We start from the raw sequence: 20,909 nt of genomic DNA on the forward strand, positions 1-20,909 counted from the left end.
GTTTTAGTCGAACCAAACAGCCTGTCTGTTACATACCATGACTTGTTTACTGGAATCTCATATAATCAAACAGCCTGTCAGTTACATACCACGACTTGTTAACTGGAATCTCGTCTAATCAAACAGCCTGTCTGTTACATACCACAATTGTTTACTGGAATCTCGTCTAACCAAACAACCTGTCTGTTGCATACCTTGACTTGTTTACTAGAATCTTGTCTAATCAAACAGCCTGTCTGTTACATACCACAATTGTTTACTGGAATCTCGTCTAATCAAACAGCCTGTCTGTTACATACAACGACTTGTTTACTGGAATCTCGTCTAATCAAACAGGCTGTCTGTTACATACCACAACTTGTTTACTGGAATCTCGTCTAATCAAACAGCCTGTCAGTTACATACCACAACTTGTTTACTGGAATCTCATATAATCAAACAGCCTGTCAGTTACATACCACGACTTGTTAACTGGAATCTCGTCTAATCAAACAGACTGTCTGTTACATACCACAATTGTTTACTGGAATCTCGTCTAACCAAACAACCTGTCTGTTGCATACCTTGACTTGTTTACTAGAATCTTGTCTAATCAAACAGCCTGTCTGTTACATACCACAATTGTTTACTGGAATCTTGTCTAATCAAACAGCCTGTCTGTTACATACAACGACTTGTTTACTGGAATCTCGTCCAATCAAACAGGCTGTCAGTTACATACCACAACTTGTTTACTGGAATCTCGTCTAATCAAACAGCCTGTCAGTTACATACCACAACTTGTTTACTGGAATCTCATATAATCAAACAGCCTGTCAGTTACATACCACAACTTGTTTACTGGAATCTCATATAATCAAACAGCCTGTCAGTTACATACCACAACTTGTTTACTGGAATCTCATATAATCAAACAGCCTGTCAGTTACATACCACAACTTGTTTACTGGAATCTCATATAATCAAACAGCCTGTCAGTTACATACCACAACTTGTTTACTGGAATCTCATATAATCAAACAGCCTGTCAGTTACATACCACAACTTGTTTATTGGAATCTCGTCTAATCAAACAGCCTGTCAGTTACATACCACAACTTGTTTACTGGAATCTCGTCTAATCAAACAGCCTGTCAGTTACATACCACAACTTGTTTACTGGAATCTCATATAATCAAACAGCCTGTCAGTTACATACCACAACTTGTTTACTGGAATCTCATATAATCAAACAGCCTGTCAGTTACATACCACAACTTGTTTATTGGAATCTCATATAATCAAACAGCCTGTCTGTCACATACCTCTACTTGTTTATTGGGTTCTAGTCGAACCAAACAGCCTGTCTGTAAGTTCCGTGTGTGCAGGATGCCAGCGGACACGAAGTTGTCAGGGTTGGGATCGATACCTTCTAAAATACTAACTCCAAAGCCTATGAGCTGCAACAAGAAAAGAAGGAAACTCCACAGTAAATAAAACATTGTAACAGAACATAGTGTACAGGCTCAATCATTTACACACGGATCACTGTTTTATGCCTGAAGTTAGTCAATGGTGTTGTTCAACACAATCCTCTAATGGCCCCTAAATAATCCATCAGGGTACAACAACACAGAATAAGCCAAGACAAGTTGTCAGAGCACTTTTTCCACATGAGCATGGGGTGACTGGGTTCCAGTTCTAATCAACTGATTAGGTTTGACAAAGTGTTTACAGTACTGGATTAGGGTGCCTCCGACTTATAAAGGACAGTTTTTAAGAGATTCTTACCTTTGCCTTTGTTTGTTCTGTATCTATTGGAAACTGTGCCTTAAATATTTTCTGACACTCCTGACTTGGTCTGCAAATACAAGGGGAATATCAACAATAAGTTCTGTCCTTATCACTGTGCCCTAACCGCTGACACACAGTACACCCCCCCACCCACGCCACCATCACACCCACCCCTACATTTACTACTCACAGCCACACACAGACCACTCCCAATTCATCACTCAAACATAGTACATCCACCCACCCACACCCCGCAACTCACAGCCACACACTTACCACTCCCAATTCATCACTCATACATAGTACATCCACCCACCCACACCCCCCAACTCACAGCCACACACTGACCACTCCCAATTCATCACTCATACATAGTACATCCACCCACCCACACCCCAACTCACAGCCACACACTGACCACTCCCAATTCATCACTCATACATAGTACATCCACCCACCCACACACCCCCAACTCACAGCCACACACTGACCACTCCCAATTCATCACTCAAACATAGTACATCCACCCACCCACACCCCCCCAACTCACAGCCACACACTGACCACTCCCAATTCATCACTCATACATAGTACATCCACCCACCCCCACCCCCCCAACTCACAGCCACACACTGACCACTCCCAATTCATCACTCATACATAGTACATCCACCCACCCCCACCCCCCAACTCACAGCCACACACTGACCACTCCCAATTCATCACTCATACATAGTACATCCACCCACCCACACCCCCCCAACTCACAGCCACACACTGACCACTCCCAATTCATCACTCATACATAGTACATCCACCCACCCACACCCCCCCCCAACTCACAGCCACACACTGACCACTCCCAATTCATCACTCAAACATAGTACATCCACCCACCCACACCCCCCCAACTCACAGCCACACACTGACCACTCCCAATTCATCACTCATACATAGTACATCCACCCACCCACACCCCCCCAACTCAGAGCCACACACTGACCACTCCCAATTCATCACTCATACATAGTACATCCACCCACCCACACCCCGCAAATCACAGCCACACAGCCACACACTGACCACTCCCAATTCATCACTCATACATAGTACATCCACCCACCCACACACCCCAACTCACAGCCACACAGCCACACACTGACCACTCCCAATTCATCACTCATACATAGTACATCCACCCACCTCCACCCCCCAACTCACAGCCACACACTGACCACTCCCAATTCATCACTCATACATAGTACATCCACCCACCCCCACCCCCCAACTCACAGCCACACACTGACCACTCCCAATTCATCACTCATACATAGTACATCCACCCACCCACACACCCCAACTCACAGCCACACACTGACCACTCCCAATTCATCACTCATACATAGTACATCCACCCACATCCACCCACCTCCACCCCCCAACTCACAGCCACACACTGACCACTCCCAATTCATCACTCAAACATAGTACATCCACCCACCCCCACCCACACCCCCCCAACTCACAGCCACACACTGACCACTCCCAATTCATCACTCATACATAGTACATCCACCCACCCACACCCCCCCAACTCACAGCCACACACTGACCACTCCCAATTCATCACTCATACATAGTACATCCACCCACCCACACCCCCCCAACTCACAGCCACACACTGACCACTCCCAATTCATCACTCATACATAGTACATCCACCCACCCACACCCCGCAACTCACAGCCACACAGCCACACACTGACCACTCCCAATTCATCACTCATACATAGTACATCCACCCACCCACACCCCCCAACTCACAGCCACACAGCCACACACTGACCACTCCAAATTCATCACTCATACATAGTACATCCACCCACCTCCACCCCCCAACTCACAGCCACACACTGACCACTCCCAATTCATCACTCAAACATAGTACATCCACCCACCCCCACCCCCCAACTCACAGCCACACACTGACCACTCCCAATTCATCACTCATACATAGTACATCCACCCACCCACACACCCCAACTCACAGCCACACACTGACCACTCCCAATTCATCACTCATACATAGTACATCCACCCACCTCCACCCCCCAACTCACAGCCACACACTGACCACTCCCAATTCATCACTCAAACATAGTACATCCACCCACCCCCACCCCCCAACTCACAGCCACACACTGACCACTCCCAATTCATCACTCATACATAGTACATCCACCCACCCACACCCCCCAACTCACAGCCACACACTGACCACTCCCAATTCATCACTCATACATAGTACATCCACCCACCTCCACCCCCCAACTCACAGCCACACACTGACCACTCCCAATTCATCACTCATACATAGTACATCCACCCACCCACACCCCCCCAACTCACAGCCACACACTGACCACTCCCAATTCATCACTCACACATAGTACATCCACCCACCCACACCCCCCAACTCACAGCCACACAGCCACACACTGACCACTCCCAATTCATCACTCATACATAGTACATCCACCCACCCACACCCCCCCAACTCACAGCCACACACTGACCACTCCCAATTCATCACTCATACATAGTACATCCACCCACCCACACCCCCCAACTCAGAGCCACACAGCCACACACTGACCACTCCCAATTCATCACTCATACATAGTACATCCACCCACCCCCACCCCCCAACTCACAGCCACACACTGACCACTCCCAATTCATCACTCATACATAGTACATCCACCCACCCCCACCCCCCAACTCACAGCCACACACTGACCACTCCCAATTCATCACTCAAACATAGTACATCCACCCACCCACACACCCCCCAACTCACAGCCACACACTGACCACTCCCAATTCATCACTCATACATAGTACATCCACCCACCCACACCCACACCCCCCCAACTCACAGCCACACAGCCACACACTGACCACTCCCAATTCATCACTCATACATAGTACATCCACCCACCCCCACCCCCCAACTCACAGCCACACACTGACCACTCCAAATTCATCACTCATACATAGTACATCCACCCACCCACACCCCCCAACTCACAGCCACACACTGACCACTCCCAATTCATCACTCATACATAGTACATCCACCCACCCCCACCCACACCCCCCCAACTCACAGCCACACACTGACCACTCCAAATTCATCACTCATACATAGTACATCCACCCACCCCCACCCCCCAACTCACAGCCACACACTGACCACTCCCAATTCATCACTCACACATAGTACATCCACCCACCCACACCCCCCAACTCACAGCCACACAGCCACACACTGACCACTCCCAATTCATCACTCATACATAGTACATCCACCCACCCACACCCCCCAACTCACAGCCACACAGCCACACACTGACCACTCCCAATTCATCACTCATACATAGTACATCCACCCACCCACACCCCCCAACTCACAGCCACACACTGACCACTCCCAATTCATCACTCATACATAGTACATCCACCCACCCACACCCCCCCAACTCACAGCCACACACTGACCACTCCCAATTCATCACTCATACATAGTACATCCACCCACCCACACCCCCCAACTCACAGCCACACAGCCACACACTGACCACTCCCAATTCATCACTCATACATAGTACATCCACCCACCCCCACCCCCCAACTCACAGCCACAAACTGACCACTCCCAATTCATCACTCATACATAGTACATCCACCCACCCACACCCCCCAACTCACAGCCACACACTGACCACTCCCAATTCATCACTCATACATAGTACATCCACCCACCTCCACCCCCCAACTCAGAGCCACACAGCCACACACTGACCACTCCCAATTCATCACTCATACATAGTACATCCACCCACCCACACACCCCAACTCACAGCCACACACTGACCACTCCCAATTCATCACTCATACATAGTACATCCACCCACCCACACACCCCAACTCACAGCCACACAGCCACACACTGACCACTCCCAATTCATCACTCATACACAGTCCGCCCACCCCAACACCCACACCCACACTTGCTACTCACAATTCGAACACAATGACCAGTCACACAAACTCACCATTCATTTCAAACATTCTAAAAAGGTGATATTTGCAATCAACAACTAAAGTGATATTTGCAAGAATTGAATAATATCAGGTTAATAGATTCCTTGAATTCATCATGTCATCACGTGGCTACTTACTGGCTCAGTGCTTTCCACCTTGTGAAGAATGATTCCGAGTTCATTTCTGCAGGTTCTATGAATTTATTGAGGAACACCGGTAGCTTCAGGGTCATTTTCTGAGCTGCCCCGCTGTGTCTGAGGAGCAAGGGCACTGAGTTAGTGAGTGAGTGAGTGAGTGAGCTGTGCTGAACGCCGCTTTTAACAGTATTCCAGTTATATCACAGCGTGTCCACTTAATGTGGGAGGAAAGTCCGAGGGATGCAGGTCTTAGACGTTTACCACTTCGGTGAAACCCACGAGCACAGGTATGGTGCTACAAACCTCGAAACATAATCGGGGAGTACCAGGATTAGACCCCACAAGCATAGGTTTCTGGCGTGCCCAAGAGACGCAACTCTGCACAGGGAATCGCTGCGCCTTAGACGACTGGGCCACCTGTGTCCCCAGTTAGTGAGTGAACAGTGTTAGAAACTAATACTTATTCTGTAGTCCCAATGAAAATTAATACTGCTCAAGCTATGCACAGGACTACTAGACATTACTTGATATTTGGAGGCTTAATATTTATATTATATCTGAATGTCAAAGAAACAAGTGACTGAAATGAGTTTGTGTTTAGTGAGATCTACTTATAAACGACATGTCTAGTTGGTTGGTTCCTTTGTTGTTTAACGCCGCACTCAGCAATATTCTAGCTATATGACAGCGGTGTGTAAATAATCGAGTCTGGACCAGACAATCCAGTGATTAATATCATGAGCATCGATCCACGCAAATGGGATTGATGACATGCATCAACCATGACAGCGAGCCTGACCACCCGATCCTGTTAAGTCGCCTTTTACGACAAGCATCGGTTGCTTCACAGTACATACCTAGAGTTGTGTTTTGTGAGATCTACTTATGAATGACATACCTAGAGATGTGTTTTGTGAGATCTACTTATAAATGATATACCCAGAGATGTGTTTTGTGAGATCTACTTATAAATGACATACCTAGAGTTGTGTTTTGTGAGATCTACTTATAAATGATATACCCAGAGTTGTGTTTTGTGAGATCTACTTATGAATGACATATCTAGAGTTGTGTTTTGTGAGATCTACTTATGAATGACATACCTAGAGTTGTGTTTTGTGAGATCTACTTATGAATGACATACCTAGAGTTGTGTTTTGTGAGATCTACTTATAAATGATATACCCAGAGTTGTGTTTTGTGAGATCTACTTATAAATGACATATCTAGAGTTGTGTTTTGTGAGATCTACTTATAAATGATATACCCAGAGTTGTGTTTTGTGAGATCTACTTATGAATGACATATCTAGAGTTGTGTTTTGTGAGATCTACTTATAAATGACATATCTAGAGTTGTGTTTTGTGAGATCTACTTATAAATGACATACCTAGAGTTGTGTTTTGTGAGATCTACTTATAAATGACATACCTAGAGTTGTGTTTTGTGAGATCTACTTATGAATGACATACCTAGAGTTGTGTTTTGTGAGATCTACTTATAAATGATATACCCAGAGTTGTGTTTTGTGAGATCTACTTATAAATGACATACCTAGAGTTGTGTTTTGTGAGATCTACTTATAAATGATATACCCAGAGTTGTGTTTTGTGAGATCTACTTATGAATGACATATCTAGAGTTGTGTTTTGTGAGATCTACTTATAAATGACATATCTAGAGTTGTGTTTTGTGAGATCTACTTATAAATGACATACCTAGAGTTGTGTTTTGTGAGATCTACTTATAAATGACATACCCAGAGTTGTGTTTTGTGAGATCTACTTATGAATGACATACCTAGAGTTGTGTTTTGTGAGATCTACTTATAAATGATATACCCAGAGTTGTGTTTTGTGAGATCTACTTATAAATGACATACCTAGAGTTGTGTTTTGTGAGATCTACTTATAAATGATATACCCAGAGTTGTGTTTTGTGAGATCTACTTATGAATGACATATCTAGAGTTGTGTTTTGTGAGATCTACTTATAAATGACATATCTAGAGTTGTGTTTTGTGAGATCTACTTATAAATGACATACCTAGAGTTGTGTTTTGTGAGATCTACTTATAAATGACATACCTAGAGTTGTGTTTTGTGAGATCTACTTATGAATGACATACCTAGAGTTGTGTTTAGTGAGATCTACTTATGAATGACATATCTAGAGTTGTGTTTAGTGAGATCTACTTATGAATGACATATCTAGAGTTGTGTTTAGTGAGATCTACTTATGAATGACATATCTAGAGTTGTGTTTTGTGAGATCTACTTATAAATGACATATCTAGAGTTGTGTTTTGTGAGATCTACTTATGAATGACATACCTAGAGTTGTGTTTTGTGAGATCTACTTATAAATGACATACCTAGAGTTGTGTTTAGTGAGATCTACTTATGAATGACATACCTAGAGTTGTGTTTAGTGAGATCTACTTATGAATGACATATCTAGAGTTGTGTTTAGTGAGATCTACTTATGAATGACATACCTAGAGTTGTGTTTAGTGAGATCTACTTATGAATGACATATCTAGAGTTGTGTTTTGTGAGATCTACTTATAAATGACACTTAAATGTTTTTTAAATGTACCAACATACATGGTGAGTAGTGAGGTGAAATGGGTGTTCAAGATTACTGCACTCGTATTGCAACAGGCACGTGTGTGTGATTGTGGCTGCTTGTACTAGTACGGACTAATGCCAAGTTTATAGTGCTAGCCCACTGAGATACTATGCCGCAGTGTAATATAAATACTCCACTCAGACACAGTACACCAAACCCGAGCCGACCAGTCCTTGTTTTAGCCCCTTAATGCTGAGCACCAGGCAGGGTAACAAGTACATAATTTTAATGTCTTTTGGTATGACGTGGACGGGGATCAAAACACGACCTTCCACTCTCTGGGCAGAGGCTCTCTCCACTAGATGTTCTTACATATATGACATATCTAGAGTTGCGTTTTGTGAGATGTACTTACATATACGACATATCTAGTGTTGGGTTTTGTGAGATGTACTTACATATATGACATATCTAGAGTTGGGTTTTGTGAGATGTACTTACATATTCGACATATCTAGAGTTGGGTTTTGTGAGATGTACTTACATATTCGACATATCTAGAGTTGGGTTTTGTGAGATGTACTTACATATTCGACATATCTAGAGTTGGGTTTTGTGAGATGTACTTACATATACGACATATCTAGAGTTGCGTTTTGTGAGATGTACTTACATATACGACATATCTAGTGTTGTGTTTTGTGAGATGTACTTACATATATGACATATCTAGAGTTGGGTTTTGTGAGATGTACTTACATATATGACATATCTAGAGTTGGGTTTTGTGAGAACTCAGTGAGGCACTCTATGTTGAACATTTGCTGCACCTGAGCTCCACCATCTATTGTAGGTTCCACAGTCTTCGGCGTCATCTGGAGAGGTGAGACCGTCAAGGAAACAACTGCACAATACACTTGTCTGTTATGGGATTTCATCAAATTCAGGACACATTGTGAAACTCTGACCATGCTGACCACTATTCCAACATCAGTGGACATTTTCTTTCTGTCTCAACTCAGATTATGACAGCCCTCATACTGAGAGTAAAACAGAATAAAACAGGGAGTAAAACAGGGAGTAAAACAGAGAGTAAAACAGAGTAAAACAGAGAGTAAAGTTACGCTCAGTCTACAGTTAGGCAGGTCATAAAGCACAACCCCAATTTGGCAGGTCATGAAGCACAACCCCAGTTTGGCAGGTCATGAAGCTAAACCCCAGTTTGGCAGGTCATGAAGCTAAACCCCAGTTTGGCAGGTCATGAAGAACAACACCAGTTTGGCAGGTCATGAAGCACAACCCCAGATTGGCAGGTTATGAAGCACAACCCTAGTTAGGCAGGTCATGAAGAACAACCCCAGTTTGGCAGGTCATGAAGCACAACCCCAGATTGGCAGGTTATGAAGCACAACCCTAGTTAGGCAGGTTATGAAGTACAACCCCAGTTTGGCAGGTCATGAAGAACAACACCAGTTTGGCAGGTCATGAAGAACAACACCAGTTTGGCAGGTCATGAAGAACAACACCAGTTTGGCAGGTCATGAAGAACAACACCAGTTTGGCAGGTCATGAAGAACAACACCAGTTTGGCAGGTCATGAAGAACAACACCAGTTTGGCAGGTCATGAAGCACAACCCCAGTTGGGCAGGTCATGAAGAACAACACCAGTTTGGCAGGTCATGAAGAACAACCCCAGATTGGCAGGTTATGAAGCACAACCCTAGTTAGGCAGGTTATGAAGCACAACCCCAGTTTGGCAGGTCATGAAGCTAGGATGCATAGTTAAAAAGTTATGGGCTGTACAAAAGCTCGGACGGACGGACGAACGGAACGCTATATAACCCAGTTTGGCAGGTCATGAAGCCAAAACAGACAATCGTGAATGCTGTAACAAGGAGGTTGATCAATTAAGTGAACAGCAACCAGGAGATGTAAGGTGATGAGTGTGTCTGTCGGAGAGGATTTCCTGCTATTTGTAAAGCATAAAACATGCAAGCATGGAGCTACTAAGCTGTTGCCACTACTACCACATGTGTGTAAAGGATATCGGAGGCAAGTGGCCCTGTTGTGTTGAGGTCAGCTTTGAAGTTAGTAAACTGGAATGATGTTTTATTCCCATAGAAGACACCGATCCGGGCCAGGTTCTGTCTGTACTCCGACTTGATGCCGATCTGTAGCAGGTCATTCTCGTACAACACCCCGTTGTGCTTCAAGATGAACCTGGAATAGCGAGTCAGCAATTTATACAGGATTCCAAAATATGAGCCCTTGACATGCATATAGGAAAACAAAGTGTTATTTTGTTCAAAACTGTGAAATCATTTGTAAGTTACTATTTTTTCTAAGGTTTTATTCTTAAGGTTTTTTAACACTGTATATTATCATTGCCTTCAATAATGTAAAAGTAAGCCTTAAAGCCGCCTCCTCTTTATTGGTAGAAAATGCATCACATTAAAAAACTATATTTACATGAATTGAGAACGTTTTATTTCCAATGTGGGACCTTGAGTGTCTATATAAATCCCTGGTGAGTACATGCTGTTTAACCAACAGTCAGCAACGTTCCAGCTATCGAGCTGGAAAAATACATGAGCTCTGAACCAGATAAACCAGTGATTGAATCAGTCACATTCAGTGGCTACAGCTTGGGATCTTAACACCAAATCTCAGACTACAGCCACTGAAACGCTGCTTCACTTCCTGACACACTTCTACCTACTTTCTGAGGCCCTCGTCTGCTGCTGCCGTGCCGTTGGACTCCAGGCCATTAGACGTCCCGACTACCCCTCCCCCACCTCCCAGCGAGTCGAAGACATCCACCAGGTACCCTGCTGATCCAGTCGAGGGTGCCGGAGCAGATGTCGGTGCCGCTGAGTCCAGCTCAAGGAGTATTGCAGACCCGGAACTTGTCGGTGATGAAACCTGCAGAGAGTGAGTGAGTCAGACATTTAAAGGGGAGACTGGTGGCATGAGAGGTGGGTGGCATGAGAGGTGGGTGGCATGAGAGGTGGGTGGCATGAGAGGTGGGTGGCATGAGAGGTGGGTGGCATGAGAGATGGGTGGCATGAGAGGTGGGTGGCATGAGAGGTGGGTGGCATGAGAGGTGGGTGGCATGAGAGATGGGTGGCATGAGAGGTGGGTGGCATGAGAGATGGGTGGCATGAGAGATGGGTGGCATGAGAGGGGGTTGGCATGAGAGGTGGGTGGGTGGCATGAGAGGTGGGTGGCATGAGAGGTGGTTGGCATGAGAGACTGGTGGCATGAGAGGTGGGTGGCACGAGAGGTGGGTGGCATGAGAGGGGGGTGGCATGAGAGATGGGTGGCATGAGAGGTGGGTGGCATGAGAGATGGGTGGCATGAGAGGGGGGTGGCATCAGAGATAGGTGGCATGAGAGGTGGGTGGCATGAGAGGTGGGTGGGTGGCATGAGAGGTGGGTGGCATGAGAGGTGGGTGGCATGAGAGGGGGGTGGCATGAGAGATGGGTGGCATGAGAGGTGGGTGGCATGAGAGATGGGTGGGTGGCATGAGAGGTGGGTGGCATGAGAGGTGGGTGGCATGAGAGGGGGGTGGCATGAGAGGTGGGTGGCATGAGAGGTGGGTGGCATGAGAGATGGGTGGCATGAGAGGTGGGTGGGATGAGAGGTGGGTGGCATGAGAGGTGGGTGGCATGAGAGATGGGTGGCATGAGAGGTGGGTGGCATGAGAGATGGGTGGCATGAGAGGTGGGTGGCATGAGAGGTGGGTGGCATGAGAGATGGGTGGCATGAGAGGTGGGTGGCATGAGAGGTGGGTGGCATGAGAGGGGGGTGGCATGAGAGATGGGTGGCATGAGAGGTGGGTGGCATGAGAGATGGGTGGCATGAGAGGGGGGTGGCATGAGAGATGGGTGGCATGAGAGGTGGGTGGCATGAGAGGTGGGTGGGTGGCATGAGAGGTGGGTGGCATGAGAGGTGGGTGGCATGAGAGGGGGGTGGCATGAGAGATGGGTGGCATGAGAGGTGGGTGGCATGAGAGATGGGTGGGTGGCATGAGAGGTGGGTGGCATGAGAGGGGGGTGGCATGAGAGATGGGTGGCATGAGAGGTGGGTGGCATGAGAGGTGGGTGGCATGAGAGGTGGGTGGCATGAGAGGTGGGTGGCATGAGAGGTGGGTGGTATGAGAGGTGGTTGGCATGAGAGACTGGTGGCATGAGAGGTGGGTGGCATGAGAGATGGGTGGGTGGCATGAGAGGTGGGTGGCATGAGAGGTGGGTGGCATGAGAGGGGGATGGCATGAGAGGTGGGTGGCATGAGAGGTGGGTGGCATGAGAGGTGGGTGGCATGAGAGATGGGTGGCATGAGAGGTGGGTGGCATGAGAGGTGGGTGGCATGAGAGGTGGGTGGGTGGCATGAGAGGGGGGTGGCATGAGAGGTGGGTGGCATGAGAGGTGGGTGGCATGAGAGATGGGTGGCATGAGAGATGGGTGGGTGGCATGAGAGGTGGGTGGGTGGCATGAGAGGTGGGTACTCACACTGACAGGGGAGGGTGGTGGTATGATGGTTGGGTACTCACACTGACAGGGGAGGGTGGTGGTATGAGAGGTGGGTACTCACACTGACAGGGGAGGGTGTATGTATGAGGGGTGGGTACTCACACTGACAGGGGAGGGTGGTGGTATGAGAGATGGGTACTCACACTGACAGGGGAGGGTGGTGGTATGAGGGGTGGGTACTCACACTGACAGGGGAGGGTGGTGGTATGAGAGATGGGTACTCACACTGACAGGGGAGGGTGGTGGTATGAGAGATGGGTACTCACACTGACAGGGGAGGGGGGTGGTATGAGAGATGGGTACTCACACTGACAGGGGAGAGTGGTGGTATGAGGGGTGGGTACTCACACTGACAGGGGAGGGTGGTGGTATGAGAGATGGGTACTCACACTGACAGGGGAGGGTGGTGGTATGAGGGGTGGGTACTCACACTGACAGGGGAGGGTGGTGGTATGAGGGGTGGGTACACACACTGACAGGGGAGGGTGGTGGTATGAGGGGTGGGTACTCACACTGACAGGGGAGAGTGGTGGTATGAGGGATGGGTACTCACACTGACGGGGGAGGGTGGTGGTATGAGGGATGGGTACTCACACTGACAGGGGAGAGTGGTGGTATGAGGGGTGGGTACTCACACTGACAGGGGAGAGTGGTGGTATGAGGGGTGGGTACTCACACTGACAGGGGAGAGTGGTGGTATGAGAGGTGGGTACTCACACTGACAGGGGAGGGTGGTGGTCTGAGGGGTGGGTACTCACACTGACAGGGGAGGGTGGTGGTATGAGGGATGGGTACTCACACTGACAGGGGAGAGTGGTGGTATGAGAGGTGGGTACTCACACTGACAGGGGAGGGTGGTGGTATGAGGGGTGGGTACTCACACTGACAGGGGAGGGTGGTGGTATGAGAGATGGGTACTCACACTGACGGGGGAGGGTGGTGGTATGAGGGGTGGGTACTCACACTGACAGGGGAGGGTGGTGGTATGAGGGGCGGGTACACACACTGACAGGGGAGGGTGGTGGTATGAGGGGTGGGTACACACACTGACAGGGGAGAGTGGTGGTATGAGGGATGGGTACTCACACTGACAGGGGAGAGTGGTGGTATGAGAGGTGGGTACTCACACTGACAGGGGAGGGTGGTGGTATGAGGGGTGGGTACACACACTGACAGGGGAGGGTGGTGGTCTGAGGGGTGGGTACTCACACTGACAGGGGAGGGTGGTGGTCTGAGGGGTGGGTACTCACACTGACAGGGGAGGGTGGTGGTATGAGGGGTGGGTACTCACACTGACAGGGGAGGGTGGTGGTCTGAGGGGTGGGTACTCACACTGACAGGGGAGGGTGGTGGTATGAGGGGTGGGTACTCACACTGACAGGGGAGGGTGGTGGTCTGAGGGGTGGGTACTCACACTGACAGGGGAGGGTGGTGGTATGAGGGGTGGGTACACACACTGACAGGGGAGGGTGGTGGTCTGAGGGGTGGGTACTCACACTGACAGGGGAGGGTGGTGGTATGAGGGGTGGGTACTCACACTGACAGGGGAGGGTGGTGGTATGAGGGATGGGTACTCACACTGACAGGGGAGGGTGGTGGTATGAGGGGTGGGTACACACACTGACAGGGGAGGGTGGTGGTATGAGAGATGGGTACTCACACTGACAGGGGAGAGTGGTGGTATGAGGGGTGGGTACTCACACTGACAGGGGAGAGTGGTGGTATGAGGGGTGGGTACTCACACTGACAGGGGAGGGTGGTGGTATGAGGGGTGGGTACTCACACTGACAGGGGAGAGTGGTGGTATGAGGGGTGGGTACTCACACTGACAGGGGAGAGTGGTGGTATGAGGGGTGGGTACTCACACTGACAGGGGAGGGTGGTGGTCTGAGGGGTGGGTACTCACACTGACAGGGGAGAGTGGTGGTATGAGGGGTGGGTACACACACTGACAGGGGAGGGTGGTGGTATGAGGGGTGGGTACTCACACTGACAGGGGAGGGTGGTGGTATGAGGGGTGGGTACTCACACTGACAGGGGAGAGTGGTGGTATGAGGGGTGGGTACTCACACTGACAGGGGAGAGTGGTGGTATGAGGGGTGGGTACACACACTGACAGGGGAGGGTGGTGGTATGAGGGATGGGTACACACACTGACGGGGGAGGGTGGTGGTATGAGGGATGGGTACACACACTGACGGGGGAGGGTGGTGGTATGAGGGGTGGGTACTCACACTGACGGGGGAGGGTGGTGGTATGAGGGATGGGTACATACACTGACAGGGGAGGGTGGTGGTATGAGGGGTGGGTACACACACTGACAGGGGAGGGTGGTGGTATGAGGGGTGGGTACTCACACTGACAGGGGAGGGTGGTGGTATGAGGGGTGGGTACACACACTGACAGGGGAGGGTGGTGGTATGAGAGATGGGTACTCACACTGACAGGGGAGGGTGGTGGTATGAGGGGTGGGTACTCACACTGACAGGGGAGGGTGGTGGTATGAGGGGTGGGTACACACACTGACAGGGGAGGGTGGTGGTCTGAGGGGTGGGTACTCACACTGACAGGGGAGGGTGGTGGTATGAGGGATGGGTACTCACACTGACAGGGGAGAGTGGTGGTATGAGGGGTGGGTACTCACACTGACAGGGGAGAGTGGTGGTATGAGGGGTGGGTACTCACACTGACAGGGGAGAGTGGTGGTATGAGGGATGGGTACTCACACTGACAGGGGAGGGTGGTGGTATGAGGGGTGGGTACACACACTGACAGGGGAGGGTGGTGGTATGAGAGATGGGTACTCACACTGACAGGGGAGGGTGGTGGTATGAGGGGTGGGTACTCACACTGACAGGGGAGGGTGGTGGTATGAGGGGTGGTTACTCACACTGACGGGGGGAGGCTGGGAGTCTGCAGTGTTGATGTTCATCTGGGCGGCAGGAAGTCGGTGCTGCTCCTTGGCCTCAGTCTGCTCCGGGACACTTGATGGCTTCTTCTTCTTCAGCTTGGCCAGGATGGACGATTCCCGCTCTGGGAATGGGGGCATCTCCTCTAATACTGTAGCCTGACAATACAACAGGAGATGTTTCAAGATAATGTTTCAAGGTATGATAAATGTCATACCATATTCAAGGTATGAAACATGTGCCTCTGTTCATCCAGCAGTGAATGGGTCCCCGGTAGGATGAGATGGCAATGTGTCTGTTAACCTTCTAGGACCTAACAGGCAGCTTGGGTTGTATAATCCCCAGGGAGCAGAGAATGATTCTTGAATGTACACTGATCCAGGAACCGGGGTAATAACAGCGCTTTGAGCATGCCCCTAAGTGGTGTGGAAATATGTGCAATATAAATATCCTTTTATTATTATAACTTGTCACACAACAAGCAACATTAAGCATGTTTATATAAACCCCTAATGCGGTTTATTTTAGTGTTACTGACATGGCATAATCTGACAGTAGGTTTAAGTAGTGCATGGCCGCCTTTGCTCCCTTTCCCATCAATCAGTGATGTTTTCATGAACATTATTCCAGACGCTAAACCATAGCTGCAAATAATTACACACAAACACATCAATATTTAACCAATCAAGAATTTTTGTGATGCAATAAGAATATTTAAATTTCAAATCAAAATAGTATTCTCGTATAATTCCCCGCAGTACAAACAGTTACCTAGTATTCTCGTATAATTCCCAGCAGTACAATCAGTTGCCTAGTATTCTTGTATAATTCCCAAAAGTACTAACAGTTGCCTAGTATTCTCTCATAATTCCCAGCAGTACTAACAGTTGCCTAGTATTCTCGTATAATTCCCCGCAGTACTATCAGTTGCTTAGAATTCTCTTATAATTCCCAGCAGTACAATCAGTTGCCTAGTATTCTCGTATAATTCCCAGCAGTACTAACAGTTGCCTAGTATTCTCTTATAATTCCCAGCAATACAATCAGTTGCCTAGTATTGCCTAAGATTCATTAAAAGATGATTTCAGTGGGCCGAGCCTGGTCAGCTAAACAGGAATCTGGTTCCCTGATTTGTATCAACTGGGTGTCAGTGAACTTACCAGGACATCTTGAGAGGCAACTGAACTCAGCTGGAGATATTCTATTGCACGCTGCTGTAGCTCTACGTCCGGATTTCTCATGTTGTTGTCGCTCTTCAGCACCTGATATAGAGACGTTGAGTTTGTATATAGTACATATAACTCTTCAGCATCTGATATAGTCACGTTTAGTTTATATATAGTTCGTATAGCTCTTCAGCACCTGATATAGTCACGTTTAGTTTATATATACAGTGATCCCTCGCTATTGTGCTCTTCGATAAAGCGCTACCTCAGTTACTATGCGCGGAAACGCATGGCTCCCAAAATTTATGTAATTGTATTGTTGTTCGTTGTTCATTTGCACATAACGCTTCTCATTGCATAATCAACTGTTTATCGCTGAATGGAGTTCTAATAATCTGTTTGAAAACATCTGCGGCAAGTCCCGGAAATACGACTGTTCAACTAGTTAACTTTTCACACTATACATCCTTTGATCTTAGAAGTGCATGCATGCAATAAAGAGAACCACAAGCGAAATTTATATTCTTAATTAGTGGGCAATCCAATTTGAGGCGACACTGTCACACACATGTAGTTGCTGTCACAACACGGCGGTCATTCCTTTTGATTCGGATCAAGTAACCATATCAAAGCAATTAATCTGGCTTGAATGTGTATCTATATTAGTATGAATGTGTATGAATGCGCATAGTGCTGGTCAAAACTCTCGTTTTCCTTATTTTAAGCAACATGACCAATCAATGCCACTCAGGGGTGGAAATTTGCCATTTCCTGACTTCCGGGGCAGGTAGAAATACGAGGTCGGGCAACAAAATCACTTATTTTAACTTGTCCGGAGGCAAGTAATATTGCAAATTACTATCACTGTCTACATGTCTAACTACTGGTAAAATGGTACAGTAAATTAGCTGAGAGAAATTTCGTAATCGCACTTTCGTAACATCGCCTGGTTTTTTTCCGTAGTTATAACAAGTGATTTCATTGGATTAAAATTTGTTTCTAATGACGCTTTCTTGCCGAAAGCTGCTACAAGTTTCGTCATTGGTCAATTTTATGCACGCGATCTCAGGCAGCCAATCAAATTATAGCTGTGATACCAAGCTCGTGTTTGATAAATTTCACAAGTTGGCGAAAGATTTTTGTTAAATCGTGTTATTCTGAACGTTTTAAGCAGGAAATCACGAGATATATTAAAAATATGGAACTTCGTGAATGTATCGTGCTAGGTTACGAGCTGTGACAAAGATTTTTCATGCATATATTTTTGCATTAAACGTTGTGTCCGAGCCGAGAATTCAAGGCGACGAAAGCCGAGATGTCATTTGAATTACATTACACGCAATCGCACGAAACGATGGAAATAACAACTTAGATGTAAGTTTGATTACTTTTAGATATATTTTTGTTGATTTTATTTATCACTTTGTATAATATATTTAAAGATTTGCTTAAAACGTCTTTATTTTGCTCTTTGACATGTTCGATGCGGACCCGTTGTCGAAATGTGTGTCCGAGAATTGTATTTTCAATAACATCGAGGGAAATAGTGAATAAGTTTTTTAATTTATCGATAAAAAATGATAAATTGAAATGGAATACGTATTTCAGACATTGTGAAATGTGACAGATTTAATAAATGAATGATATTACAGGTAGATCTAGGTCCATAAAAATATATACTATTTTGACATGACGTGAGATAAACACATATTGATGATTTGAGATTTGCCGAGCGCGCTCCCCCGCCTCGGCCTCGGTTAAACAGCTCATCGTCTATAACGCCCACCAATTATTTGGACCCCATTGGTAGCGTTGTAGCGAGGGACCACTGTAGTTCGTAAAGCTCTTCAGCACCTGATATAGAGACGTTTACTTTGTATATAGTTCGTATAGCTCTTCAGCACCTGATATAGAGACGTTTACTTTGTATATAGTTCGTATAGCTCTTCAGCACCTGATATAGAGACGTTTACTTTGTATATAGTTCGTATAGCTCTTCAGCACCTGATATAGAGACGTTTACTTTGTATATAGTTTGTATAGCTCTTCAGCACCTGATATAGAGACGTTTACTTTGTATATAGTTCGTATAGCTCTTCAGCACCTGATATAGAGACGTTTACTTTGTATATAGTTTGTATAGCTCTTCAGCACCTGATATAGAGACGTTTACTTTGTATATAGTTCGTATAGCTCTTCAGCACCTGACACAGACACATGTTTACTCTGCATATAGTAAAATGTAGAGTGTCCGCCCACGGAGCTGAAGGCCAGGGGTTTGATTCCCGGACGTGCCATACCAAAAGACGTTAAAGATGGTACTTGTTGTTACTCTGCCTGGTGCTCGGCTTTAAGGGGCTAAAACAAGGACTGGTCAGCACAGAGTCCATATACCGTGTCTTAGTCAACCTGTGGCATGGTATCTCAGTGGGCTAGCACAATAAAGTTGGCATTAGTCTGGACGCACTCACGCACGCGAGCACGCACGCACGCACGCATGCATGCACAATAGAAGTGCAATAATCTTGGACGTGACGTTAAACCCCATTTCGTCTCACCTCAACTGACACAGACACCTGTATCACAGTGGTATCACTGGGTATCACAGGGACTACTGGACTGGGACAAGTTTAAACACTGATACACATTAACAATGGAACACATGTACACTGCTACACTTGTGGAACGTGTGCTCACATCTTGAATCTGGGGTTTGATCTCTGGGAAGAGGTTGATGAACTTGATGTACGTGGACAGGAGCAGGCCGCGGGTCGCCGGGCCGCACAGGTGGAACTTGGAGTGGAGCAACTGGAACTGCACCACCGGGCTGTAACAGTAACCATGGTAACACATGCACAAAATGGTTCCAAGTCTAAGGGAAATATACTCAACTCTCCGGCAAATATTATGTGTATGTATGTATGTGTGTGTGTGTGTGTGTGTGTGTGTGTGTGTGTGTGTGTGTGTGTGTGTATATATATATATATATATATATATATATGCTCTTGGCTCTGAGGTATGGATGGATGGATGCATGTCTCTAAGCCAAATGTGTCTACTTTGCTCTTAGGGAAATGTTAATGACTCTCCAAGATGAATACAGGTTTCCCATTTCAGGTTTTTACATCAGCTTGGAAAATAGCAATCTGAAGAGCTTGTTAAACATCACTGGACTGGATGTATCAAACATCACTGGACTGGATGAATCAAACATCACTGGACTGGATGTATCAAACATCATTGGACTGGATGTATCAAACATCATTGGACTGGATGTATCAAACATCATTGGACTGGATGTATCAAACATCACTGGACTGGATGTATCAAACATCACTGGACTGGATGTATCAAACATCACTGGACTGGATGTATCAAACATCATTGGACTGGATGTATCAAACATCACTGGACTGGATGTATCAAACATCACTGGACTGGATGTATCAAACATCACTGGAATTTAAGAAAGTAAGAACTTTAAAACAATATGTACTTTGAGAGCAAAATAATATATTGTTTTAACTTAACCATGTTAACCACCAGTTCACACCAAAGACTTTGAAGTTAACTACCAATAACTTATATTTTGGCACAAAGTTGGCATCTTCACTGGAATGAAAGTCCTACCATCAGCTGATCCAGTTAAGAGAAAGTAAGTGAGCGAGAGTCAGCAATAGTCCAGATGTATACCGTGACATTTAAACAATCAT

The 20,909-nt window shown here is 46.8% G+C and overlaps 2 protein-coding genes across 2 annotated transcripts in view; both read right to left on the reverse strand.

Annotated features, from left to right (window-relative positions):
* The window catches only part of LOC139466819 (AP-2 complex subunit alpha-2-like), a 77,853-nt gene that overhangs the window by 6,348 nt on the left and 50,596 nt on the right, over nt 1-20,909 (reverse strand). Inside the window, exons 15-23 of the mRNA XM_071248517.1 lie at nt 19,894-20,023; nt 17,191-17,292; nt 16,012-16,188; nt 11,309-11,511; nt 10,637-10,809; nt 9,348-9,471; nt 6,018-6,134; nt 1,771-1,840; nt 1,305-1,439 (exon numbers count right to left, since the gene is read on the reverse strand). Of these exons, the coding sequence (XP_071104618.1) occupies nt 1,305-1,439; nt 1,771-1,840; nt 6,018-6,134; nt 9,348-9,471; nt 10,637-10,809; nt 11,309-11,511; nt 16,012-16,188; nt 17,191-17,292; nt 19,894-20,023 (1,231 nt within the window). The remainder of the gene's footprint in view (nt 1-1,304; nt 1,440-1,770; nt 1,841-6,017; nt 6,135-9,347; nt 9,472-10,636; nt 10,810-11,308; nt 11,512-16,011; nt 16,189-17,190; nt 17,293-19,893; nt 20,024-20,909) is intronic.
* LOC139466875 (uncharacterized) lies at nt 11,963-13,027 on the reverse strand. The gene has a single exon (XM_071248608.1). The coding sequence runs from the start codon at nt 13,025-13,027 to the stop codon at nt 11,963-11,965; it is 1,065 nt and encodes a 354-aa protein (XP_071104709.1).

Source organism: Haliotis cracherodii, unplaced genomic scaffold (genome assembly GCF_022045235.1).
Source record: "Haliotis cracherodii isolate W230 unplaced genomic scaffold, xgHalCrac1.p SCAF_19, whole genome shotgun sequence".
Lineage (NCBI taxonomy): Eukaryota > Metazoa > Mollusca > Gastropoda > Lepetellida > Haliotidae > Haliotis > Haliotis cracherodii.